Source organism: Pseudorca crassidens, chromosome X, assembly GCF_039906515.1.
Source record: "Pseudorca crassidens isolate mPseCra1 chromosome X, mPseCra1.hap1, whole genome shotgun sequence".
NCBI classification, from domain to species: Eukaryota; Metazoa; Chordata; class Mammalia; order Artiodactyla; family Delphinidae; genus Pseudorca; species Pseudorca crassidens.
In genome coordinates, this window is record NC_090317.1 from 101,763,481 (window position 1) to 101,791,156 (window position 27,676).

Here is a 27,676-nt window from a genome sequence, read left to right on the forward strand (position 1 = left end):
CATTATTGGATTTATGTTTAAAGCTTTGTGGGTAGGTCAGGGCTTGGGATAATAGATCTGGAAGTTAGCAGCAGATAGTCTGCAGTTAGAACTGGAGGAGTGGATGAAGTTACCTGGGGATAGATGTGGGGAGAAAAAAATAGTGGACCGGATATGGTAACTTGGGGAGCACCAGTTCCCCAAGGGGTGACGGAAAAGAAGTCCATTGAGGAGGCAGAGAAAAAACAGGTTGAGAGATAGAAGAACCAGGACAGGGCAGTGTCTTAAAAACTGTAGCAGACAGGGCTGTGCTCGCCAAACCCAATTCTATATTCCTTCTTCTCAGACACGTGGAGAGCTCCATTTTTCAGACCCCTTGAGGCTAACCGAGGATTTATGACTGGTTTCAGCCAATGAAATGGGAGAAGAAGTGATGGGTTTGGCTGAATCAGAGAAGAGCCCTTTAGAGACTCTCTGTCCACTCTCCCCTGCCTCAGTGAATAGGTAAGCCCCAGAGAAAACCCCCAAATGCCCCTCCCTCCCCCATACCCATTGAACATGTAGTGTGGTTGAGAAATAAACCTTTGTTATGGTAAAACACTGAGATTTCAGGATTAATTTGACACTCTAACATAACCTAGCTTATGTTGACTAATACAGAAGCCAAGGCAGTAGAATATTTTGCAAAGAAGAGAACAGTCACAACAGTCTCACATGCATCAGTGTTCCAGAACAGAGACCCTTCCATGGATTCCCAAATGTGGAATAATTAAGCCAATAAGTCCAAACAATTTAGGGGGTCTCTCAATCATAACAGTCTGACAGGGAACCTGCATTGTCTTTTGGCTTTAGCAAACAAATGTGCTCATCAGATCAATAAAATGTAGAGTTAACTTGAATTGGACATTGACATCACAACACATATACACATTACAGTGTACTAGTCTTGTGGTTTGGCTTGAAATCTTGAGGTGATGACATAAATTCTGATTGAATTATCTTTGCCTTAGTTCTCCATTTATGTTTTGCAAAAAGAGTTGTCTTAATATTTCCCCTTAGTACAAGAGACCCCAATTTATAAACAACTTTATCCTATATATTCAGTTACGAAGTTGATTGTTTAGCGTTCTGGGTGTCCTCTCCCAAGTGGAAAGAAATGATAAAGGATGATTAGCTTCCCAGGCCATATCCCACCACCTACAGTGCAGCCAGACTAGAAATGCATATTATTCCAGGACATAATTATGACTTATGTTATTGATTCTAATCAATGAGAAGCAAACTAAATGTCATTTTACATAAGGCACAACAATAGAGTCAAGCAGGAAGCTGTGCCAGATATACATGCATTATACTTGAAAAAGGAGAATTCCAAATTCCAAAAGTACATTGATGTAAAATAAAGGAGGTCCAACTGGCCTAAATGCACACATCTAATCATAGATTCCACATATCTGTATAAATAAAAATGAAATCTCTGATGAGACTAGTAATTATGACATAAAATGTTCCAGCTACAAAACATTAAGCTAAAAAAATCACTTAAAAACTATAAAATATACATGAAAACAACGCTTTCATTAGGCAGCATTTCCAATGTATTCCGGTCCTTCTTCCACATATTACTCTCTAATGAGATCATCACAATCTCTTTTCTTCTCAGATTTATAGAAATTACATTAAGAGGTATCCTTGGGGCTTCCCTGGTGGCGCAGTGGTTGGGAGTCCGCCTGCCGATGCAGGGGACACGGGTTTATGCCCCGGTCTGGGGGGATCCCACATGCCGCGGAGCAGCTGGGCCCGTGAGCCATGGCCACTGAGCCTGCGCGTCTGGAGCCTGTGCTCCGCAACGGGAGAGGCCGCAGCGGTGAGAGGCCCGCGTACCGCAAAAAAAAAAAAAAAAAAAAAAAAAAAAAAGACGTATCCTTGGATACCAAACAATCCTTAAATCTCACTTAGTCCAAGATGTGGTCAAAGCTGAGTTCCTCAGTTCTTCACTGCTTAGCTATTTACTAATGATAAAAAATAAAATCTCTCTCTTTTGAATTACCTCATTTATCCTATACAAATGGGGAGTGAAGTATTAAGGCTAATAATTTTTTCTGATAACCATGGCTTGTATTTAAACATTAATACTTTTTATTGACCTAATTAATATTAATGGAAATCATCTGATAGTGCTTTAGGGACTACAGATGTGACAGATTCCCTCTCAGAAGGTTAGGATTTCTACATTGTAGTTTTTAAGTGTTAAGGTTATCTATAGGGCCCATATTCTTCCTGTATTAAATGTCAATTAATCCTTCAATGAAAACTCAGCAAAATGCTTTGATAATAAAATAATAGTTAACACATATATAAGGATTATGAATTCGTGGGCACCGTGCTGAATGCCCTACACTTAATTCTCAAAATAATCTTATAATTAGGTATTATTATCATCACAATTTTACAGATAAGAAAAGAGGCACAAAGAGGTTACGGAATTTACCCAAGATTACACAACTAGTAAATGGTAGCGCTGGGAGTGAAAGACCAGGTGTCTGGTTCAGGAATCTCATGCTCTTCCGTACTACATATCGCCTTTCTAGATGGTGTGAGATAAACATGCTCCAGAACTATGTTGAAACACATGAACTATCAGGAACTTATCCTCTGATATAAAATTTCTCTTTATCAGGCGGAGGGGAAGATGGCGGAAGAGTAAGACGCAGAGATCACCTTCCTCCCCACAGATACACCAGAAATACATCTATACGTGGAGCAACTCCTACAGAACACCTACTGAATGCTGGCAGAAGACCTCAGACGTCCCCAAAGGCAAGAAACTCCCCACGTACCTGGGTAGGGCAAAAGAAAAAAAGAAAAAACAGAGACAAAAGAATGGAGACGGGACCTGCACCAGTGGGAGGGAGCTGTGAAGGAGGAAAGGATTCCACACACTAGGAAGCCCCTTCGCGGGCGGAGACTGCGGGAGGCGGACGGGGGAGCTTCGGAGCCGCGGAGGAGAGCACAGCAACAGGGGTGCGGAGGGCAAAGCGGGGAGATTCCCGCACAGAGGATCGGTGCCGACCGGCACTCACCAGCCCGAGAGGCTTGTCTGCTCACCCGCCGGAGGGGGCCGGGTTGCGAGCTGAGGCTCAGGCTTTGGTCGGAGCGCAGGGAGAGGACTGGGGTTGGCTGTGCGAACACAGCCTGAAGAGGTTAGTGCACCATGACTAGCCGGGAGGGAGTCCAGGAAAAGGTCTGCAGCTGCCGAAGAGGCAAGAGGCTTTATCTTCCCTCTTTGTTTCCTGGTGCGCGAGGAGAGGAGTTTAAGAGCGCTGCTTAAAAGAACTCCAGAGATGGGCGCGAGCCGCGGCTACAAACGCGGACCCCAGAGACGGCGCGAGCCGCGGCTAAAAGCGCGGACCCCAGAGACAGGCGGGAGTCCCGGCTAAAAGCGCGGAACCGAAACGGACGCGAGCTGCGGTAAAAGCGTGGACCCCCAGAGGCGGGCGCAAGCCGCGGCTAAAAGCACGGACCCCAGAGACGGGCACGAGCCGCAGCTAAAAGCACAGACCTCAGAGACGGGCGGGAGACGCTAAGGCTTCTGCTGCCGCCACCAAGGGGCCTGTGTGTGAGCACAGGTCACTATCCACACCCCTCTTCCGGGGAGCCTGTGCAACCCGCCACTGCCAGGGTCCCGGGATCCAGGGACAACTTCCCCTAGAGAACGCACGGCGGGCCTCAGGCTGGTGCAACGTCACGCCAGCCTCTGCCGCCACAGGCTCGCCCCGCACTCCGTGCCCCTCCCGCCCCCCGGCCTGAGTGCGCCAGAGACCCTGAATCAGCGGCTCCTTTAACCCCATCCTGTCTGAGCAAAAAACAGACGCCCTCCGGCGACCTACACGCAGAGGCGGGGCCAAATCCAAACCTGAGCCCCTGTGAACTGTGAGAACAAAGAAGAGAAAGGGAAATCTCTCCCAGCAGCCTCAGAAGCAGCGGATTAAATCTCCACAATCAACTTGATGTACCCTGCATCTGTGGAATACATGAATAGACAACGAATCATCCCAAACTGAGGAGGTGGACTTCGAGAGCAATATTTATGATTTTTTCCCCTTTTCCTCTTTTGGTGAGTGTGTATGTGTATGCTTCTGTGTGAGATTTTGTCTGCATAGCTTTGCTTCCACCATCTGTCCTAGGGTTCTATCTGTCCATTTGTTTTAAAATTTTTTTCTTAATAATTAATTTTAATAACTTTATTATACTTTACCTTCTTTCTTCCTTCCTTCCTTCCTTTCTTTCTTTCTTTCTTCCTACTTCTACTAATACTCTCTCTACTTTTTCTCCCTTTTATTCTGAGCCGTGTGAATGAAAGGCTCTTGGTGCTGCAGCCAGGAGTCAGTGCTGTGCCTCTGAGGTGGGAGAGCCAACTTCAGGACACTGGTCAACAAGAGACCTCCAGGCTCCACATAATATCAAACGGCGAAAATCTCCCAGAGATCTCCATCTCAACACCAGCACCCAGCTTCACTCAATGACCAGCAAGCTACAGTGCTGGACAACCTATGCCAAACAACTAGCAAAACAGGAACACAACCACACCCATTAGCAGAGTGGCTGCCTAAAATCATAATAAGTCCACAGACACCCCAAAACATACCACCAGACGTGGACCTGCCCACTAGAGAGACAAGATCCAGCCTCATCCACCAGAACACAGGCACTAGTCCCCTACACTAGGAAGCCTACATAACCCACTGAACCAACCTTAGCCACTGGGGACAGACATCAAAAACAACGGGAACTACGAACCTGCAGCCTGCAAAAAGGAGACCCCAAACACAGTAAGTTAAGCAAAATGAGAAGACAGGAAAACACACAGCAGATAAAGAAGCAAGATAAAAACGCACGAGACCTAACAAATGAAGAGGAAATAGGCAGTCTACATGAAAAAGAATTCAGAATAATGATAGTAAAGATGATCCAAAATCTTGGAAACAGAATGGACAAAATGCAAGAAACAGTTAACAAGGACCTAGAAGAACTAAAGATGAAACAAACAATGATGAACAACACAATAAATGAAATGAAAAAGACTCTAGATGGGATCAATAGCAGAATAACTGAGGCAGAAGAACGGATAAGTGACCTGGAAGATAAAATAGTGGAAATAACTACTGCAGAGCAGAATAAAGAAAAAAGAAAGAAAAGAACTGAGGACAGTCTCAGAGACCTCTGGGACAACATTAAATGCACCAGCATTCAAATTATATGGGGCCCAGAAGAAGAAGAGAAAAAGAAAGGGACTGAGAAAATATTTGAAGAGATTATAGTTGAAAACTTCCCTAATATGGGAAAGGAAATAGTTAATCAAGTCCAGGAAGCACAGAGAGTCCCATACAGGATAAATCCAAGGAGAAATACGCCAAGATACATATTAATCAAACTGTCAAAAATTAAATACAAAGAAAGCATATTAAAAGCAAGGGAAAAACAACGAATAACACACAAGGGAATCCCCAGAAGGTTAACAGCTGATCTTTCAGCAGAAACTCTGCAAGCCAGAAGGGACTGGCAGGACATATTTAAAGTGATAAAGGAGAAAAACCTGCAACCAAGATTACTCTACCCAGCAAGGATCTCATTCAGATTAGATGGAGAAATCAAAACCTTTACAGACAAGCAAAAGCTGAGAGAGTTCAGCACCACCAAACCAGCTTTACAACAAATGCTAAAGGAACTTCTCCAGGCAAGAAACACAAGAGAAGGAAAAGACCTACAATAACGAACACAAAACAATTAAGAAAATGGGAATAGGAACATACATATCGATAATTACCTTAAATGTAAATGGACTAAATGCTCCCACCAAAAGACACAGATTGGCTGAATGGATACAAAAACAAGACCCATATATATGCTGTCTACAAGAGACCCACTTCAGACCTAGAGATACATAGACTGAAAGTAAGGGGATGGAAAAAGATATTCCATGCAAATGGAAACCAAAAGAAAGCTGGAGTAGCAATTCTCATATCAGACAAAATAGTTTAAAATAAAGACTATTACAAGAGACAAAGAAGGACACTACATAATGAACAAGGGATCGATCCAAGAAGAATATATAACAATTGTAAAATATTTAGGCACCCAACATAGGAGCACCTCAATACATAAGGCAAATACTAACAGCCATAAAAGGGGAAATCGACAGTAATACGTTCATAGTAAGGGACGTTAACACCCCACTTTCACCAATGGACAGATCATCCAAAATGAAAATAAATAAGGAAACACAAGCTTTAAATGATACATTAGACAAGATGGACTTAATTGATATTTATAGGACATTCCATCCAAATACAACAGAATACACATTTTTCTCAGGTGCTCATGGAACATTCTCCAGGATAGATCGTATCTTGGGTCACGAATCAAGCCTTGGTAAATTTAAGAAAACTGAAAATGTATAAAGTATCTTTTCCGACCACAACGCTATGAGACTAGATATCAATTACAGGAAAAGATCTGTAAAAAATACAAACACATGGAGGCTAAACAATACACTACCTAATAACGAAGTGATCACTGAAGAAAACCATAATTCAAAAAGAGCCATGGACCACAGTGTTCATTGCAGCTCTGTTTACTATAGCAAGGACATGGAAGCAACCTAAGTGTCTATCAACACATGAATGGATAAAGAAGATGTGGCACATATATACAATAGAATATTACTGAGCCATGAAAAGAAACGAAATTGAGTTATCTGTAGTGAGGTGGATGGACCTAGAGACTGTCATACAGAGTGAAGTAAGTCACAAAGAGCAAAACAAATACCGTATGCTAACACATATATATGGAATGTAAAAAAAATAAAATAAAATAAAATGGTTATGAAGAACCTAGGGTCAGGATGGGAATAAAGATGCAGACCTACTACAGAATGGACTTGAGGACACAGGGATGGGGAAGGGTAATCTGGGACAAAGTGAGAACGTGGCATGGACATATATACACTACCAAACGTAAATATAGTAAAACCAAATATAAAATCGATAGCTAGTGGGAAGCAGCCGCATAGCACAGGGAGATCAGCTTGGTGGTTTGTGACCCCCTAGAGGGGTGGGACAGGGAGGGTGGGAGGGAGGGAGACGCAAGAGGGAAGAGATATGGGAACATATGTATATGTATAACTGATTCACTTTGTTATAAAGCAGAAACTAACACACCATTGTAAAGCAATTATACTCCAATAAATATGTTAAAAAAAAATCCACTAAAAAAAAAATGGGCAGAGGACCTGAATAGACATTTCTCTGAAGAAGACATAAGAATGACAAACAGTGTATGAAAAGGTGCTCAACATTACTAAGCATCAGGGAAATGCAAATCAAAACCTCAATGAGCTATTACTTCACACCTGTTGAAATGGTCATTTATCGAAAAAGTAAGGTAACAAAGGTTGGTGAGATTATGGAGAAAAGGGAACCTCTTATTTTCTGTTATTGGGAATGTAAACTGATACAGCAATTAGGGAAAATAGTATGAAGGCTCCTCAAAAGATTAGAAATAGAACTACCTTATGATCCAGCAATCCCCCTTTTGAGTATATAACCACAGGAAATGAAATCAGTATCTCCAAGATGTTATCTGCATTCTCATGTTCATTGCAGCATTATTTGCCATAGCCAAGAGTCAAAAACAATCTCAATGTTCACCAATTAATGAATACAAATAATATAGTACACACACAATGGAATATTCTGCCTTAAAAAAGAAGGAAATCCTGCCATTTGTGACAACATGGATGAACCTGGAGGATATTATGCTCAGTGAAACAAGCCAGACACAGAAAGACAAATAGTACATGAATTTTATATGTGGCATATACATGGAATCTAAAATAGTCAAACTCATGGAAGGAGAGAGTAGAATGGTGGCTGCCGGGGCAGGGAGGGGGTGGAAATTGGGAGATGTTGGTCAAAAGAGTACAAAGTTTCAGTTACTCAAGATGAGTAGGCCTTCCCTGGTGGCGCAGTGGTTGAGAGTCCGCCTGCTGATACAGGGGACACGGGTTCATTCCCCGGTCCGGGAAGATCCCACATGCCGCAGAGCGGCTGGGCCGGTGAGCCAGGGCCGCTGGGCCTGTGTGTCCGGAGCCTGTGCTCCGCAACGGGAGAGGCCACAACAGTGAGAGGCCCGCGTACCGGAAAAAAAAAAAAGAAAAAAAAAATAGATGAGTAAATTTTGCAGATCTAATGTAGAGCATGATGACTATAGTTAACAATACTATATTGTATACCTGCAATTTGGTAAGAGGTTAAAAACAAACTGTAACAATGTGAGGTGATGAATATGTTAGTTAGCTTGATTGTGGTGATGATTACACAATGTACACATATATCCAAACAGTTGTACACCTTAAATATATACAATTCCTATTTGTCAATTATACCTCAATAAAGCTGAGGACAAAAAAAAAAAATGTTGAGGATAAGACTGGGGAAGTGTGGGGCAATTATAATCTATATATTTACTGCCACATCCCTTCAGAGCACCTTGATCTGTATTAGAAGTTCTAACGTTTCCTTTTGTTTTATTACGTAACTTCTTCTATAGTAAAAACTACATACATACATACATAAGGAAACTTACCCATACAAAAACTTCTATATGAATGTTTATAGCAGCATTCTTCACAACAGCCAAAAGGTGGAACAAATGCAAATGGCCATCAACTGATGAATGGATAAACAAAAGGTAGTATATCCATACCATGGAATATAATTTGGCCATAAAAAGGAATGAGGTAATGATACCTATTTCAACATTGACGAATATTGAAGATATTATGCTAAATCAAAGAAACCAAAGTCCACATATTATATGATTGTATTTATATGCCATGTCAAGAACAGGGGAATTTAGAGGGATAGAAAATAGATTAGTGGTTACCAGGGGCTAAGAAATGGGGAGCAAGCGGAGTGACCACTAATGGACATTGTGTTTCTTTTTGGAGTGATGAGAATGTTGTGGAATTCGTGCTGATAGCCACACAATTCTGTGAATATACTAATTACCACTGAATTGTATACTTTAAATGTGTAAATTTTATGGTGTGTGAATTATGCTCCAATAAAGCTGGTATTAAAAGAAAAGAATAATCTTACCACACTTCCAAATACTCAAAGGCTATTTGACCAGCCTGTGGAAGTCATAGTTCTCCAGTGTCCCCCACATTCCCTACATTCACTTTTTAGTAATTTGGAACTTACAAGTGCTCAAGAAATCCAGAAATGTAGAGGGCTAAAAATTATGTTAAGAAATTAACTATCAGCTATGGGGTTTTTTTTTTTTGGTTTTTTGGTATTTTGGGGTTTTTTGGGCCAAGCCACACAGCATGCAGGATATCTTAGTTCCCCGACCAGGGATTGAACCCATGTCCCCTGCAGTGGAAGCACAGACTCTTAACCACTGGACCACCAGGGAAGTCCCTTATGGGGTTCTTTTTGGAGTTTGAAAATTTTATATAGCATATGGTGTTCCCAGGAGCCCCTCTCAATGTGAAATTCCCAAATTGGTTTCAGAGATGCACAAAAGTATATATTTCTTTTTATGCCCAGAAGATTATATGCTGACCTAAATTTAAGTGGCAAATATACTTCAGGTCTGTCTTGCATTACAGAAATTAAAAACCTTTGTGAACAGAACAATTTTCATTTAATAATGAAAGGAAAGACCCTTTATTATACCCTCTTTAAATGTTCCTTTCTCATCAGTGATTCATTATCTGCTCAGCCACATATTTATCAGCTGTCACCCATGTATCTTCTCTAAACACTCAGACTCCCCCTCTACACTCAAACTGAATTAACCTTTTCATATCATGTCCACTTAAATTGTTGGCCATCCTACACATGTTCTCAACATAACCACTAGGAACAGCCCATCCCTAATCTACTGTTACTAATTTTATGCCTACCATATATTAAAAAACATCCCATTGCTATCATTTTCCACTATATATTTCATGCTGTAAATTTTCTCGTTTCCTGGGTACTTAGCCCTTTCTTAAGATAATGCTAATCAAATTGAGGTTGGATGCCACAACAGGTTCTGAAACATTTTAGCTAGCAAAAGTAAAGCAACACAAAGGATGTAGGACATATCCTTCCACATTATAAATTCACCTTAGCCTTTGTTTCCTTTGTGCTATTATTTCCCATCTTTTCTGTAGCACTGCTATTTTCAGTCTTTCACTCATTTTGCTCCTCTCACCACTTGCTTTCTCAACTTCCACCTCCACTCTCTTATCGTGGTGTGAAGAGCTTCTGTAGGAAATTGGTAATCGTGTCTTTCAAAGTCTTTAACACTTGGAGCTGACTGCTAAGAGAAATTGACCAGATTCCTGTAATCCTTGTCAGTTTCTCTGATCAGAGAAAATCAGCTATGTTTTGAAAGATATGCAGGTTACTGGAGAAAATGAATTATGCTGGTAGGACTAAGAGACTTAGACTAAAGTCTAAGAAACCATTAAAAAGAAAGTGTTTTGCATAAAGTGGTTAACACTTGTTATTCTGTGAAGACTAATTAGCTCTATTAAAACTGTGGGACGAGTGTCATTCTAATGAAGCAGGAAGAGTTATACATATGAACTGCATGCATTTAAACATGTATACAACAGTTCTTAACTGCAACTGGGAGAAAGCTTCCATCAATAATTTTATGAACCATATCACTATGCATTGGAGGAAAGATGATAACATAAGAACCTGAGGTGAAACTGAAGGCACTCATGTTTGCTACTGTTTAGAGCAAGGCTCAGCAAACTTTTTCTGTTAATTACCAGACAGTAAATATTTTAGGCTTTATGAAACCATACAACTCTCACAACTATTCAACTCTGCCCTTGTAGCATTAAAGCATCTATAGACAATAGGCAACAAATAAGAGGGGCTACGTTCCAATAGCAGTTTACTTAAAACAAACAAACAAACAACAACAACAAAAAAAGAAACAGGCGGCAGGCCGCCTGTGGACCATAGTCCGCCAACCCCTGGTTTAGAGGATCTGGGAAAGAGCTGTCTGAGTAGTGAGAAAGAGCAAAGCAGACTCTGACATCCACAAGCTGTCCTGGTGCTCACAGGTGTGCTTCGTCAGTCAACTTTTCTGCTCTGCACCAGCAGTACAAGGCCTCGGTCAATTAAGTATCATCTGTTTCCAATTAGAAAATTCTACTGAACCTTCAAGGTCTGGCTCATATGTTACTATAATGGAAGACCTTTCTACCTGGCTGGAGTTTCTATATCACCTTGTTACAGATTTGTTTTAAGATACCTTGCATTCTTGAACCCTACCTGTTTGTATGTCTTACGCTTCCTTAATGCATTAAAAAATTCTTACCTGGCGGAGCGCTGGAGGGGAGGCGGCATAGAAGTTCATCCGCCGGGCCATGACGGGCTGCTCCTGGCCGAGGCGCCGGTCGGCGCGAGCTGCGTCCGGGCCAGGCTCCCGCCGCTACCGCGCGGCCTCATAGGTTTGCTCACCGCGCGGGGCTCGTGGCCGGAGCTGGGGCGCATCCACAGCCCACGCAGCCGCAGCCGCAGCCGCAGCCGCAGCCGCAGCCGCAGCCGCAACCAGCGGGCCCAAGCCTCTGGCGTCCGGGACCAGCCCCTGTACGCCGCCCACCTTGACCCCGCCTGCCGCGCTGCCCTAGGCGGCGGTGGGCGGACGCGTCCCTGCTGTGCCAGCTGGGGGCGCTGTACGAGTCAATCCTGAACTATTGAAAGCACCTGTGACAAGACTGGCCCTCCCTACACTCAGCTCCTACCCACCCGACACTGGCCCTAATGACGACGAGCCTCCTGATACCAGCCTGCCCCTCAACCCGCCACCCTTCACTGTGCCCCAGACGCACTATGCCCATGACCAGTGGTTGCAGGGCGCCTTCCACACCAGCCTCTGAAGAGCTGGCCTTGGGGGATGCATCCCTCAGCAAGTAAGCAAGTACTCAGACTATAGTGCCCGCTTTCCCCCCTACCACCTCATCTCACAGGAGTGTTAAGACCTGGGCCTCTTGATGGCAAAACTGCCACCACCCCCTCTCTCCTGTCTTGAGTTAGCTGGCACTGGGGCGGACACCTGGGTTCCAGCCTTTGCACATGGCACTGGACTTCCAATTCTCCCACATGTGTGCACCCAAGCTTGACCAACCTTCGGCAGCTCTCCGGTTGGGATGAGTTCCTGGTTCCCACCACCTTTTCACCTTTTGCTGCTATCAGCAGCCGCTGGCTCAGGTGCATCCCATCTCTGGTTCCTGGGTTCTACTGCCCTAGACAAGGGCTCCAGGACCCATTCCTGCATCCACCCTCGTGTGGGAGGGCCAAAGCTCCATGCTGGATATTTAAGTTTAGGGGCCAAACTCCTGGGCACATAGGTAAATAAATATTCTCTCAGAAAAAAAAAAAAAAATTCTTAGAAGCAGTAACTATGTTTTGTACTTTACATTCCCTACAGTGTCAAGTGCTTTTCCTGGCATATGAAAGGCACTTAACAAATAATTATGGGTATTGTATAGGTACCAATACAAAAGTATTCATAACTAGGTCACAAAAGAGATAAAATTTATAAACACTGGTACAACAAATGTAGCTTTTAATCCTCTGCATGGCTTTTTAGCCAACCTTAAAATATTTAAAGCATGTGAAAGCACAGAATGATTATCTTACCTGCATACATCCTTCATCAATCTTGCCCTTTTGAGGATCAACTTTAAAATGTGCAGTTTTTTTAAAGCGGTACATCACAGGACGTGATTTGGATCGATTTTGCATGATACACTGAATCTCTGAACGTCCACCCATGAAACAAGGTGCAAAATTAAGGACCCTTCCCGGATCAAACTGTAATAAGACAGGAAGTCCTGAGCCTGTCAGGGCTAATTCCACTTTCTGAAATCGATCACCTGTAAAAGCAATAATAGCTTTTTAACATTAAAAGTGTTTTGGGACTCCAGAATATATTTGCTCAGTCCAAATAGTGTCATCTGAAAGACTTGATGAGACATGGGTAGCTCATTCAATCTTTCCTTCAGCAAAGTTATTGAGTGCCAGGGCCTTCTTTGTGCCAGGGATTTTTCTAGGCCTTGGGGGTACAGCAGTGAATAAAATAGACAATGTCCTTCCTCTCATGGGTTTTACATTCTAGTGAGGTGACACTGACAATAAAATAAATAGATAAGGTAGAGTAAGACAGCGTACAATGTTTTGGGGCTGCTCATTTATATGGTGAAGTCCCAAAAGACCTCTCCGATAGGGAGACGTGTGAGCAAAGATATAAGGGACTCCGGAAGAAAATCATGTGAAAAATCCAGAAAAAAAGTGTATTCTAAACAGAGAAAACAGCAAGTACAGAGACTCTAAGTTAGGAATGGCTTGGCATGCTCAAAAAAAAAACCCCAGGAACGAAGTATGGCTGCGGGAAGAGCAGTAGAAGAATGGTGAGAAATGATCAGACTTAACATATACTTTTGAGGGTACAGTTAACAAAATTTGCTGACGGATTGCATGTAGAATAGGAGATTGAACACGATAAATGATAATGCTAAGGTTTTTGGCATAAGCAACTGAAGTGATGGAATTTTCATTTCTTGAGACAGGAAAGACTTCAGGAGGGATAGGTTACAGGGAAACCAATAGTTCTTTTTTTGGACATGTTAAGTTTGAGATGTCTAGTAGACATCCAAGTGGAAATGTCTTAATAGGTCACTTAATATATTTGTAACCTTAGAGTGAAGATGAAGGAGGAAGGACTGGAGTTTTGAGGGGAGAAGAGAAGCTGTGTGACACTAATCTCAAATCGAAAGAAAGTGAATGCATGCAGGAACACAGCAGGAATGGCAAACACCAGGACTCAGTTGGGATTAGTGGTTATAAAGTGAAACCTCACAGCCTGGTTTTGTGTTTGTCGCCAGCGCAATTAGCTTCCCAGGTGCAGCGCTAGAGTAGGCTAAGAGTTGAATTTAATTAGATTAGAGGTTTTCCACTCAGCCAAAATGGGAGTTGAGCCAAGAGATTTACATATACTAGGGAAAAGGTGATTAAAATAATGGATGATGGAATATAAGCTGAGCAATAACATAAATATGAAGTTTAGGAGATACTAGAAAGAAGCTAGTACCTATGAATTGTGAGCTCTAATTAAGTGAAAGAACTGTTTTGCAGAGAAAGCAATGTAACTATAATCCCATAAACAGAGTTTATATTTCTTCACTCTTGGTCTTACTAGCCAATCCTAGACTCTAAGGAAAACCTAGCATCTGTATCTCTAGCCATTGAAAACTAGATTAACTTGCAAGCCTAGAATAAATGTTCTGTCTATGATCAGCAGACAGAGCTCTATATCACGAACCGCGGCATAAATAGTAACAGAGCAATCAATTTCTGCCCTAGGAACACAGTTCAACTCTGCTCAATGACATCACTTGTACCAACATGTAAATCTTCTAGACTCTTGACTTGCCATGGCTCATCTTTCTGGATTTCATCTGTCATCTGCCTATTATTTTTCTCTTTGATCTTTCTTGCTAAACTGAAGTCCAATTCCATTTTTCTCACTGCAACGCATCCAACGTTACCCAAAAATGTAAAAAGTGTCTTGCATCTTTACGTGTGGCCTGCAAAGCACATGCACTTATCAATATCCTATAGCAGGATATTACGCTCTATTTACTAGAGCTCTAGTAAATAGGGTGACTAGTAAATAAAGTGACTGTCTCTTTATATAGATTCTAACAGAGCAAAAGGTTTGGTAAAGATGAAATAGGTCATTTGTTCCCATATTAATCTCTAAGAGATAACCTAGGCTTACAAAGAAAAGAAGGCAGGGTTTTTTTTGTGTGTTTTCTTTTTTTATTCCCTTAACTCTACATCATCATGTTTATCTAATGTTATTTTAAAATAATAAAGTTGGGACTTCCCTGGTGGCGCAGTGGTTAAGAATCTGCCTGCCAATGCAGGGGACACAGGTTCGAGCCCTGGTCCAGGAAGATCCCATAAGTCGCAGAGCAACTAAGCCCATGCGTCACAACTACTGAGCCTGCACTCTAGAGCCTGCGAGCCACAACTATTGAGCCCATGTGCCACAGCTACTGAAGCCCCTGCACCTAGAGCCCATGCTCCACAACAAGAGAAGCCACCGCAATGAGAAGCCCACGCACAGCAACGAAGAGTAGCCCCCGCTCACTACAACTAGAGAAAGCCCGTGTGCAGCAACCAAGACCCAATGCAGCCAAAACTAACTAACTAAATAAATAAATAATTTTTTTAAAAAATAATAAAATAAAATAATAAAGTCATCTAAATTCTAACTTGGAAAATTATCATGTAAATGATGCTGAGGCTGACTTTTCTCAATGTGCCACAGAAGACATGTTAAGGTCTCTCAAATGTTTGCATTTTTATTGTAGTCCAGAATTATATATTTTTATTAAACTGCCTCTACAAATATTGCTGTCCAAACTTTTAAATAATTTAAACAGCTATACATTTGATGATAATGTTCATTTCGTACTTACTTTTGATGGTTTTATTGTTATCATCTCTCAAAAATCCATCTTTACTTCCTACAGACTCAAATCTCAAAAAGAGAGCATAGTCTTGCCTGTGTGAAGGATCATCCTTTTGACCATTAATGATTAGCCTGTAAAAAATCACAGTTATTTCTAAAGCAAAGATGATAACTTTATTATCTCTCAAAAGGGAATTTCAACCCAATACTTAAATCTATGCAAACAGACGAAATTCAGGAATAAAAAGGTGACTGTGATCCATTTTCCAAAATTACTGCACAAGACATTGAGACTTGCCAAAAAGAAGACCATACTCATATTATGTGAAGATCCAAAAAATGACTTCATGATGTTATTTGTAAGATAAGAGGAATTTAAATATACTAAGTTGTCAAGGTCTTGCCTCCAATGCCACTTTCTATGTAAAGGATTTTCTTTCCAGGCAAACTTCATTGCTAGCTAAGGTCTCTGTTCAATTCTCTACAATAGTCCTTCTTACACCAGGGTGAAACTGCAAACCTCTCGTATGTACCTGTCTCCTCCCATGGACTAGGCACATATTGCTAGCCACATTCTTGTTAGAGGAGAACAAGTAATTTGGAGAATAAGATTTGGTAACAGCCAAACCTTGGCAGAGGAGAAAAGCAAAGGAAAGATGAGAAGAAGGGAAGTAGGACCAAAGACAGAGATGGGTTACATCACAGGCTTGTGCACTAGCAATCTTTACTTGCCTTACCTAGAGCTCAGCTTTTTAGCAGCGGATACTCAAACATACACACAAAAGGCTGATGTGAAATATTACATAGGAAACAAAATAGCATAGTGAGAACATCTTTAACTAAGACTACAAATCATATTTATTCCTGTGTGTTCATGCTAGACTCTCAAATAAAATGAACATGTTGCCATGAAAAGAATATTTAGAATTTCAAAGATTGTGTCTTAAACAGACTCTTACAGATTCACCAAAGAAGTTTCCTGCATGAAGAGATGATTAACAAGGCAATTATAGGTTGTACAAATAGAACAATTACTTGATTTACTACCTTCCTTAAATTAAACCACAACTCAGTCTTCATCGGACAGTTGGTATCACCAAGTGACCCTGCTGCCACAGAGAAAAGTACATTAAACATTGCCTTCTTACAAACAAGGGTAAGCATACTGACAATTGGATCGGTTATTGTCACACACTGCAACCTCTCAAGTGTAGCTGAAATTGCTACTATATATTTAAAACAGCATTGCCAAATATATTTTCAAACTAAATAATCAAACCAAGTACAGGGAAAAATATACATTGGCAAAAGTCCTAAACGTCTGTATGAGTTTCAGCAAGCAAGTGTGATTGATCCCAGCAGCTGCTATAGGCTTAATATTCCTGATACTCAGTAAGCATTTGGCCCTGGCAGGAGCACTGCATCCTCTCTGGAGGCATCTAGAACATACTGCATGCCCCTGGCCATCACCTGACTATTTCTGCAGGGACAACAAGGTCTTGGTTGAACAGATTGGTTTGCAGCCAAAATCCAAAGCAACCCAAAACTTCCATCACCTCATTTCCACAAGGTCTGGAGAGATTTTTAATTTAAAATGAAGTATTTAGAAACATTTTTAAATATTGGAAATAATATTAACCATGTTAGAAATATTTAGAACCATAATAAGAAAAACCCAATTTGTGCCTTCTGCCAAGTTTTTTTTTTTATTAAATTTATTTATTTTATTTATCTATTTTTGGCTGTGTTGGGTCTTCGTTGCTGTGCACGGCCTTTCTCTGGTTGCAGCGAGCAGGTGCTACTCTTCATTGTGGTGTGTGGGCTTCGCATTGCGGTGGCCTCTCCTGTTGCACAGCACGGGCTCTAGGCACGCAGGCTTCAGCAGTTGTGGCACGCGGGCTCAGTAGTTGTGGCTCACAGGCTCAGCAGCTGTGGCGGCCTCGCTGCTCCGTGGCATGTGGGATCTTCCTGGACCAGGGCTCTAACCCGTGTCCCCTGTATTGGCGGGCAGATTCTCAACCACTGCACCACCAGGGAAGCCCACCAAGTTTTACTATTAAAATCAATCTGATGAATGTATGGTTAATATACTTTCCATTAATAAGTAACATCATATTGGAATTAATTTGTGCTTACTTTGGGCTGAAACAAAATGTAATTAAAATCTTTTGATAAGGCTGTAACCTCCCTTCATTAGGAACATAGGAGATAAATGTGGTAATATCTATGTTCTTTATTTTCCTTAAGTAGGTTAGATTATTTAAAGCAACATCTGTTCTTTGTTGAATATTTGTACCCTGTAATATAAAATCAGAAATAAAAGAATATTCAGGCAAAACACAAAATAAAATATTTTAAGATTAAGTCATAAAATAATTATTGAAATTCCAGAGTCTAGATATAGAGAATATGTATGTTTTAACAGTAACATACATAAATTTGATCAAGGCACCTCATAAAATTAAAAGAACTATTGAAAAATGAATAAGAACAGATATAGATTACTATCAATGTCAGCTGAATTTACTGAACTTTTTTAGGTCACCCTTGCAGACACATGAAATGAAATCATATCTATCTTGATGTTAAAACATATTTAGAAAAATTAAACAGCTTGTTGGTTATTAGTAAGTTGCACTACTTACTTACCAATTCTTCTCCAACAGAATCATCTTGCATTATGGCTACCCAATTTATAGGTTCTGGGCTATTATTGTATAGAAGTGCATGTTCAATCTTTGACATTCCAAAGAAAACAGGACCAAAGCTTATGCCTTCCAACTTTTTATCATTACTCATGTTTAACAATTCAATAATCTGCTCAACAACATGAGCTTTGACATTCAAGAATATGTCTGGACGATCTCGCAAACTCACTCTACAAGATAATGAATTATACATACATATTTTAATTAGAATTCTATATATTTTATTTTTCTCCTAAATGTTTATATAAACAGAAATTTTATAAAATCACATAATAATTAAAATTCAAAGGACTAAGAGCAGTTCCTTTCACGTATGTGCCAGAGACTGTCATGTCCTTCTGTCTGTCTGAATCTGCAAAGTAGAATAGCATATGTGCAACCTAATTCATTGTCTCCGGGAAACAACAAAGATGGAAAACAACTGCATGAATTGACCCCAAAAATCACTTACTGATATTTCCATATCACCAATGATTTACATGGTCACCTGTAGTTCTAGAATTCTGAGATTCTTTTCTAACTCATCCCATTCCCCCAAGTCCAACAGCCAACTTCATCCCCATCCTAATAACCTAATTCCCTACAAAGTAAAGTATCTCAGCAAAACTCCACTTCTTTGCTGAAATGAATATCCTCCCTCATAAAACTTCACTTTCCAGACTAATTTGAATTCACTGTTGCAACTTCTCTCCATTCCGCATTTATCCCTCTCTGGCATAAATGCAATCCTTTTGAATCTCACCCTGTCAGATACCACAGATCACTGACCAATTCACAGCCATCACCAAAGTCATTAACTTTGTATCTCTGTGTATCTCTGTCACATTGGGCACAGTTGATACCATCTCTTTCCACATCTCCCCTCCCTTAGCTTTCTTGACACCATACTTTCATGGCTTTCCTTCTAACTTATTTAGACTCTGCCTTCTCATTCTTCTAAGACTTGGATATTTTGTAAATTCCATGAATAATGCTGTTTCTCTCCTACTTTTTTTATACTCTACCCTCCTCAAAGTTATTTTCAACATTTCATGCTTCATCTACAACTTATGAACTGACAACTCTCAAACCAACATACCTAGACCAAATTTTTTTCTGGGACTCAAGATAAGTAAATATAATAGGCTCCACAGGATTCTGCAAAGCAAATCAATTCCAGCATTCCAAAACAGAACTCAAGATCTTCTCTCACAGACCTGAACCTCCTCTTACCTTCCCTTTCTATAACCAGTCACTAAATGTAGTCAAATCTACCTCCATAACATATCTCCAATCTGCACACTTCTCTCCCTCCATACTCCCAATTTGTACCTTAAATGAGGCCTTCATTATTTCTCTTCTGCTTTACTATTAGAATTTCTAGTCAGGCTATCCACTCCACATCTGTACTCCTCGATTTTGTACACTGCTATCAACATGACCTTTCTAAAAAGCAAACTAATCAAGACACTCCCATCTTAAAACCTTCCTGAGATTCCACAGCCTTTACAATAGAACCTAAGCTCCTATCAGGGCTCACAACTGTTTCTCAAACATTTTTTTTAATTGTGACCTTCAGTTAGAAATGCATTTTACATTACAATGCAGGACACACACACACACACACACACACACACACACACACACACACACACACGAAACAAATTTTACAAAACGCCACTTGCCCTTACCATGTGAGATGCATTCTGATGTTTTCTATTTCATTGTTTTAATACTGGTGGTGACCCATTATAGTGATTGCACATTCTGCTAATGAACTGAGACATATAGCATTAAAAAATGCTGTCCCATGAGGTCCTTAACTGGACCCTGCACCATTCTGTTTTTCTGGTCTCATCTCTCATCACTCCTCACCTCCATCTCTTTGCCTCAGATCTCTTGATGTGTAACACTGTCTATTAACCTGTAGGAATTCAAGTCTTCTACTTGCACTGCCTGAAATCACTCATTTAACCCACTCTCATCACCAATACCCACCTCGCCTGCACACAGACACACATACATACACACACACACTCAGCCCAAATCACACCACTGCTCTTTGTCTGGCTAATTTCTACTCAACCACAGGTGTTTGGTTCAACTATCACCTCCTTAGTGGAGCTCTTTCTTGATCCACTCCCTGACTCCAACAAAATCCAAACTAGGAGCTCCTGTTAGGTGTACCCATATGCCATTCTCTGGTTCTTCCCATTTTTCAGTCCCTAGTGCTTGGCAAATAGTAGATACTCAATAAATGAATGCTGACTGAAAGAAGAAGCTAACATACATTCAAATACAACAGGCATATATGAAAAGTGAAACAGGAAAGTATTAAGCACTACACTAGAATTAAGAACCATAGTATATACTCACTTTGCCACTTCATTTACAATTATGGGCCAGTCTGCACAGAAATCCACTTTAATAACCATTGACGACTTGGGCTGCACAATACCACTGGTTGGAAAAGTGACAATGGGTAACTGGCCCTGGTATTCTGTTTTAAACATACCTAAGGAGAACAAGAGCAGATGGTTTACATTTGGATCCTTATAATGTTAATGTTCACACTCTTAGTAGAGAACAGAGACACATTACAGAGTTTATGGTCTATTGTGGACCAAGAATCACAGCTTTGATTGTAAGTCCTGTCTCTAGGGTCATCCAATAAATGTAAGCCTTGTGTTAGGACTCAACCCTCATCAACAGCTAAAATTTTCTGTCTGCTTACTGTGTTCAGACACTTACGCTAAGAGCTGTGCATATGTTATTCTATTTAGTCCTCATAATGAAATCTATGATTCTGGCTCAATCATTACCTCTATTTTATAAATAAGGAAACAGACACTTAGAAAGGTTGAGTAACTTGTCCAAAAATACACAACTGTTATGATAGATTAGATCATCAACTCCAATTCTTTAACCTTCTCTGCATCCCCACTGTTACCCTCCCGTGGACTAAGTATGTTTTCCTACCCCTTGACGGGGCCTGATCACGTGATTTACGTTGGCAAATAGCATGGGACTAGAAGTGACAACATGTCAGCTTCATCCCCAGATGTTCTCTTGCTCTTCTACCATGGAAAGTGTTTCTTTTAAGAAACTGCTGTCCCGTTGGCCTGTGCCTCAGCATTGGCAAATGAGAAGCAGAGCCACCCAGCTGACTCAGAGACCTGCAGTGAGTAACAGATCAGCCCCAGCTGCCTCAGCTTGAAGCAGAGTCATGCAGCTTAGATTAGTCAAATTCCAGCTAATCTGCATAAAAATGAGAAACTAAAAAAATGATTATTTTTTTAAGATATAGAATTATGGAGTGGTTTGTTACATAGCAATAGTTGACTACTACAGCTAGTAACTAACTAATAGAGCTGGGATTTTCACTTGGATGTTTCTGACCACAGGGCTCACACTTCTAGCCACTACCACTACTCTATAAACGAATTAATGCAGTTCACATACGGAAAGGGTGAAAGAAATGGGTTTCTAGACTCAAATAGCATATGAGGAGGCCACAAAAATTTCTTGTTCTGAAAGCAGAAATGGTCCATAATTTATGGTAATGTTTGGTGCCTATCTTAGAGCATGCAGGTGAGATCAGGTACTATCTCTTTTTCATCGTTGTGGTCCTGGCACCCCACATGGTGCCTAGCACCAAGCAGTGTTCAAAATGTCCAATAAATGGGAGGTAACTAGTCATGAGTTTCTTTGATATCATTATACAATATTAACACAAATGAGCATGCTGCCAACATAAACAACTTTGAAAATTCCTAATTTACCAGTTTTAAATCACATTTGATGACATTTTCCAAAATTATTCAGTTAACTTAGGAGAATGTAATATTAGCGTAATAAAAGTACTGAAAATATAAAAGATAATAAAACTTTAGGTTCAGAGATGACCAGATGAAAAAGGCAAACAGTAACAAAAGTTGTTAATCCAATCATTTTTAGAGACTTGCTAATGACATAATATTTAAGGCTTATTTTTTTCTGTCATAATATAAAACAAAACTCTGTAAAATTATATCCATTATGAATAAATATTATTGACTCAATTCTCCAGGAAAAGAAAACTATATGAGTTCAGTTAAGTCTGAGTCAGTGAAATAGTTTCTATGCTGTAACCACTTTTCTGTAGTTTGACAAAAGAGTTTTCTGTAGTTTGACAAAAGAGTTTTAAGTGAATGGTTCAAAAGCTTATTCAGGAACAACCCCTAACAAAAGAACATTGTTCAATCTTTTAAATATATTAAAACAGTGAGCTCACAAACATTACTGTGTCTTATGTAACTTTAATATCATTAGTAATAATGAAATATTTGACTGGTTTTTTAATTGCTCACAACAGGAGCAAGAACATCATCCTAGGAGAAGGGTGTCATTGAAGAATTTTTTGTCATCAAATTTTCATTTCTTTTCAGATGTGAAACTGGCTGATGTGTGGAGAATGAACTAGAAGGAGATAAGAGGTGACTCCAGACAAATAATTTAGGTTGATGTAATTATAAGGGAAGAGAAGATTATGGACTGTTGTAAAAAAAGTGACAGTGAGACAGAGAAAAGTAGGATTACTCACACTATAAGGAAGTGAACAGACAGGATTTAATAGTTGACTGAGTAAGGGGGTAGAGGGTAAAAAGGAGGGAGGTGTCAAGGATTTGCCAAATTTCTGACTTGGCCATATACATGGTGGTGACATTCAATGAAAAACAGAAAAGGAGAAGTTTGGGAGAGACATTGAGGAGTTTAGTTTTAGACGTGTTAACTCTGAAAAACCTGAAGGAAATGCAAAGTCTTGTACAGACTTCAGTGAAGTAACAGGAATGGAAGTGATTGCCTAGGGAGAGCAGGGTGACTGAGGAAACATGAGGGTCTATGACAAATCCTAAGCAACACTCACTTCTAATGTACTGAAAAAAGGGACAGCAGTCCACAAAAGAGAATTAAGGAGGAGGGAGAAGAAGAATAATTCTAACATCAATAATGAATATTTACTGAACACTTAATATATGTCAGAGAGTGTGCTAAGCATTTTATTAATCATCACCACAATTATAGGAGGAAGGCGCTATGTTTATCTTTAATGTATAAGGGAGGCAATAAATGTTCGGGAAGTGTAAATTCCTTGTCTGGGGCCTCCCAGCCAGTTAATATTGTAACCAAGATTTGGGACCTGGAACACCTCGCTCCAGGTCAAATCAGTTAAATGAAGGCTTACTGAATGCCTGGTATATGCCTAACATTGTGTTATGCATGAAAAGTATGTTGAGATTTCATGACATCAGTTTCCATGAAAACAAAACAAAAAAATGCATTGACAATAAGTAGTGGGTGCTTCTCTGGGTAGTTAGACAGGATTCTGAGGACCACTCCTGGGTCTGGTCCAATTTAGCAAATTTTCTGGTTTACAGATGATGCCAGGCTTTTCTAGACAGTGATGTAGAGAGATGATGCTGATGATCAGGGGAAGGAGGACAGCAGACATTAAGAGCAAGAGAAAGGTCATATATTTGGGGCAAAATCACCCCCCAAAACCTAAAGGAGTCCTAAGGTAGCTGTTCAAACCCAGAAATGGTATGTAAAGATCACACTAGAGACTTTAAAGACTATTCTACATCATAACACAGTAGTAGAAAAAGTACCCAAAGATTCAAGAGGGGAAGAGGGAAATGTGTGCAATTCAAGGCATGCTAAAATAATGTTTTTTCAATCTTCAATGATAAAAACTGAGAAACAATAAAGGCATAAAAGAGAACATGGAGTTCCCCAGCTCACAAAACACTAATATTAGAAACATCTTAAAGATTAAACCATGTCTTTTCAAGATGAAAAGACAAGCACTACTTCGTAAATTTAGGAAACATTCTTATAAGGGGCAAGACAACAAAATGTATTCAACAACTTTCAGCTAAATCTAGGGATGGTTACTCCATAATAGACTATTAAAATAAAACATCATGAAGTTGTTACATAAACTTTGGCTTCTATAAAACTGAAGATAATAACCTCAGTGACACTACCAGAGAGAGAAAACAAAGCTATACAAATCATGAATCTGCTGAATGTGGCTTTTTAATGTCTTCTTAAGTACACATATGTTTGTAAACTCTTGATCTTTGACTCTAAAACTATAAAATATTTGTCACATAAAATCCTTTTTGAAAATTTTATTAAAATCATCTTTGGTTGCTGAATCTATTTTCTGCCTAAGTGTTTTTCTTCATGAAAATGCATTATAATTCTCATGAATATTTATATATTGTGCTTGTGGGTAATGAGGACTTTATGACACTTTACGGGCACTTGCTACTGTGAATATAAAACATACTATCAATTTTGGTAAGGGTGGAAAAAATAATATCATTCAACTCCAAAAATGAGGGACAAAGTCAGCACTAAGAAAATGTGTTTCACTGATAACAATTTGTTTCAGTTAGTAAGGTAAGAGTAATTAACATTTCATAATACTCAATTATAATTTACCAATATAGTATTAACTACAAATACTATGCACACACAAAATATTAATACAATACTAAAAGTCAATGTGGATTACTTTTCCTAAAATGTAGGGACTCAGGTCCACACATATACTTTTATTAAGTAAAATAATATTAAATATTCAATTAAAATGATGTATTTTTTACTTATAGAGAGTTTTTATAAGTAATAAAACTGTACAATTTGGTGAGATTTTAGAATAAAGAGAGGATATGATCAAAACTTTAAAGGTTTTGGAATGGACAACAGTTAAGAGAGATTTTGGAAAGTAAAAGAATACAAATAAAATTCTCTCAATTACATATCACTGCTCTATAACCAGACAATCTAAAGGACCATACAGCCTATAGTCAATCACCATAAGAGAGTTCATCCTTAACACTGGAGTCAGCCCACAAATGAGCCTAATATTCCACAGTCTGACAGGCATCAGAAATTCAGCCATTTAAAAACCAAAGCATGGAAAGTGAAATGAATAACATTCAGTGAGGAACAACTATCAGTTTTATTTGTTCATATCCCAGAAGAAATCAGTAAAGTGACAGACTGCCTTTGTCTTAATAATTCCCACTGCTCATTCAAGCAACCCCGAAGAACGTCCTCACTTACTGTAAAACGGGTTTGGATTTAAGACCTGTTTTATGTATCCAACAAGCAGTCTCAGAGAGAAATGCCCTCCCTGTCTGGAGCTAGTCCTCTTCTCAGCTTGGGGAAAATGTGAGTCTTATCATCCCAGATGCTGACCATCCAATCAAGTGAATGAAAGGGTAAGTGATTTTATGCCTACAGTATATCATCAATGAAGAGTGTGCATACACACATGCATGTGCACACACACAGACACAGGCACACTTATCCCTTTATGGAAACTCTTAGGTCACATTAAGAATGTCTAGAAATAATCCAGTATGGAGAAGAGAGAAGCACTTTTCCTTTCAACAAAATGTTAGTAAGAGCCTTCTAGGGATCATCATGTGAATTCAAAGTTGAATATGATCGAGAAAAAGAACAAATATTTACTGAGTGCTTGTGATAAGTCAAGTACCATATTACAACCTTAAGTACATACATAATTAACCACAGTATATTTTATTAGCCAGTTTATAAATGAGGAATCTGAAGTTCAATGTCCTTAAAGATACTTGCCCCAGATCACACAGCTAGTAAGGCACTGTGTCCTGATTCTATCTCTGGAAAGCTCTAAGGACTATGTCACTTCCACGACACCACCTTGCCTTCTATCCTCAGGGAGATCATCAGTCATCTGAGAGTCAGGTTGTATTAATAAGAATCATAAGGATGTAGCTTCATCTTTCCTGATATTACCTATCAGTCTTTTACAGTCATCCTACTTAAGGACCTTCAGTTTTGAGCCTTTTCAAATAACATAATTCTTCTGGAGGGGTAGGGTGAATCAGAGAATCCATTAATTGCAGAAGGTATATATTTCAAACAGTACCAATTTTCTTCCAAAAGTCTAAGTTAATTTATATGACAGAAAGTATTTACCTGGTACTCTGCCATGGTTAATGATATTAATCTCTTTACAATATACTTTACTATTGGCAACCAATGTCCCAAAATTAACTTCTGACTCAATTTTCAGTTGACAGGATAGAATCAACCTAGAAGAGGAGAAAAGAGGATGATATGATGAATTTTTTTTTCTTTTTTTTTTCTTTTTTTTTTACGGTATGCGGGCCTCTCACTGTTGTGGCCTCTCCCATTGCGGGGCACAGGCTCCGGACGCGCAGGCTCAGCGGCCATGGCTCACGGGCCCAGCCGCTCCGCGGCATGTGGGATCTTCCCAGACCGGGGCACGAACCCGTGTCCCCTGCATCGGCAGGCGGACTCTCAACCACTGCCCCACCAGGGAAGCCCCATATGATGAATTTTAACAACTATAACCTCATAGTCAAATCCACAGGGGGACATATATAGATATTTTTACCTTAACTCCTAAAAAGATATTTCAGTTTCCTTATAGGTCTGCTGGTGGCACATCTGTCAGTAAAACAAACTGTAAAATAAAGACACGAAAAAAAGATAATGAGACACATTTTAAATAAAGAAATCAGACTTTATGCATAAGTACATGGTATGCCTTCCCAAGTACTCACCTTGAGAGGTTACCCACACATCTCAATATTTTTGTAGCTCAAAATATATTTGGAACTCTGTTTTGGAATCTCCTACTAAGCCTATAATACATTCTTTTGCCCCCCCCCCGACCCCAAAAGGGTGCAAGTTATCTGAACAAAGTAAACTAGTTTGGATGGTCCAAATCTGATGAAATAAAAGGAGCTATGATACTATAAAATATCACTTGGGGACTAAAACAAGGCCTAAGAACAAAAGGATACAATTGATTTTCCATGTGTGTCGCCAATTTAAAGGACTCACTGTAGCGTATCTGTAGCATATGTTTTCATAAGCATTTAAAAAATCCATTCTAATCCTAAATACACATCTCATAATGATATATATATATACATATATATTATATCTGGATAATAATTTATAGTTTATAAAGCACCATTAAGTATATTAACCTGTTTGAAATTAACAAATTTCCTGAAAGGTAGGTAAATATTACGGCTCCTAGGTTACAGATGAAAAGCCAAAGACTTAAAAAGCTTAAATGATTTATCTAAGGAATTATCTGGATATAACGTTGGGGAACTTAAACTTGAATCCATTTTGTTAGACTTCAAGTACATTACCTTAGAAACCTAACAACGATAACAACAGCATCAGTAATAAATATAGTAATAACTAATCTTTATTGAGTCCTAAGATTATGTGCCAGACACATGAATTAAGTAATTTACTTCACTTAGGATACAACCTCCAAAGCATAAATGCATACATACATACAATCATATATACATACAAACACACTAAAATTCATAAATAAAAATACCTGAACAAAACATTTACAAATA

General features: G+C 39.6%; 1 protein-coding gene across 1 annotated transcript in view; it reads right to left on the reverse strand.

Moving 5' to 3' along the window:
* The window catches only part of CFAP47 (cilia and flagella associated protein 47), a 520,230-nt gene that overhangs the window by 489,485 nt on the left and 3,069 nt on the right, over nucleotides 1-27,676 (reverse strand). The window contains 6 exon segments of the mRNA XM_067722746.1: nucleotides 12,699-12,934; nucleotides 15,545-15,669; nucleotides 17,674-17,834; nucleotides 18,187-18,415; nucleotides 20,601-20,739; nucleotides 26,241-26,356. Of these exon segments, the coding sequence (XP_067578847.1) occupies nucleotides 12,699-12,934; nucleotides 15,545-15,669; nucleotides 17,674-17,834; nucleotides 18,187-18,415; nucleotides 20,601-20,739; nucleotides 26,241-26,356 (1,006 nt within the window).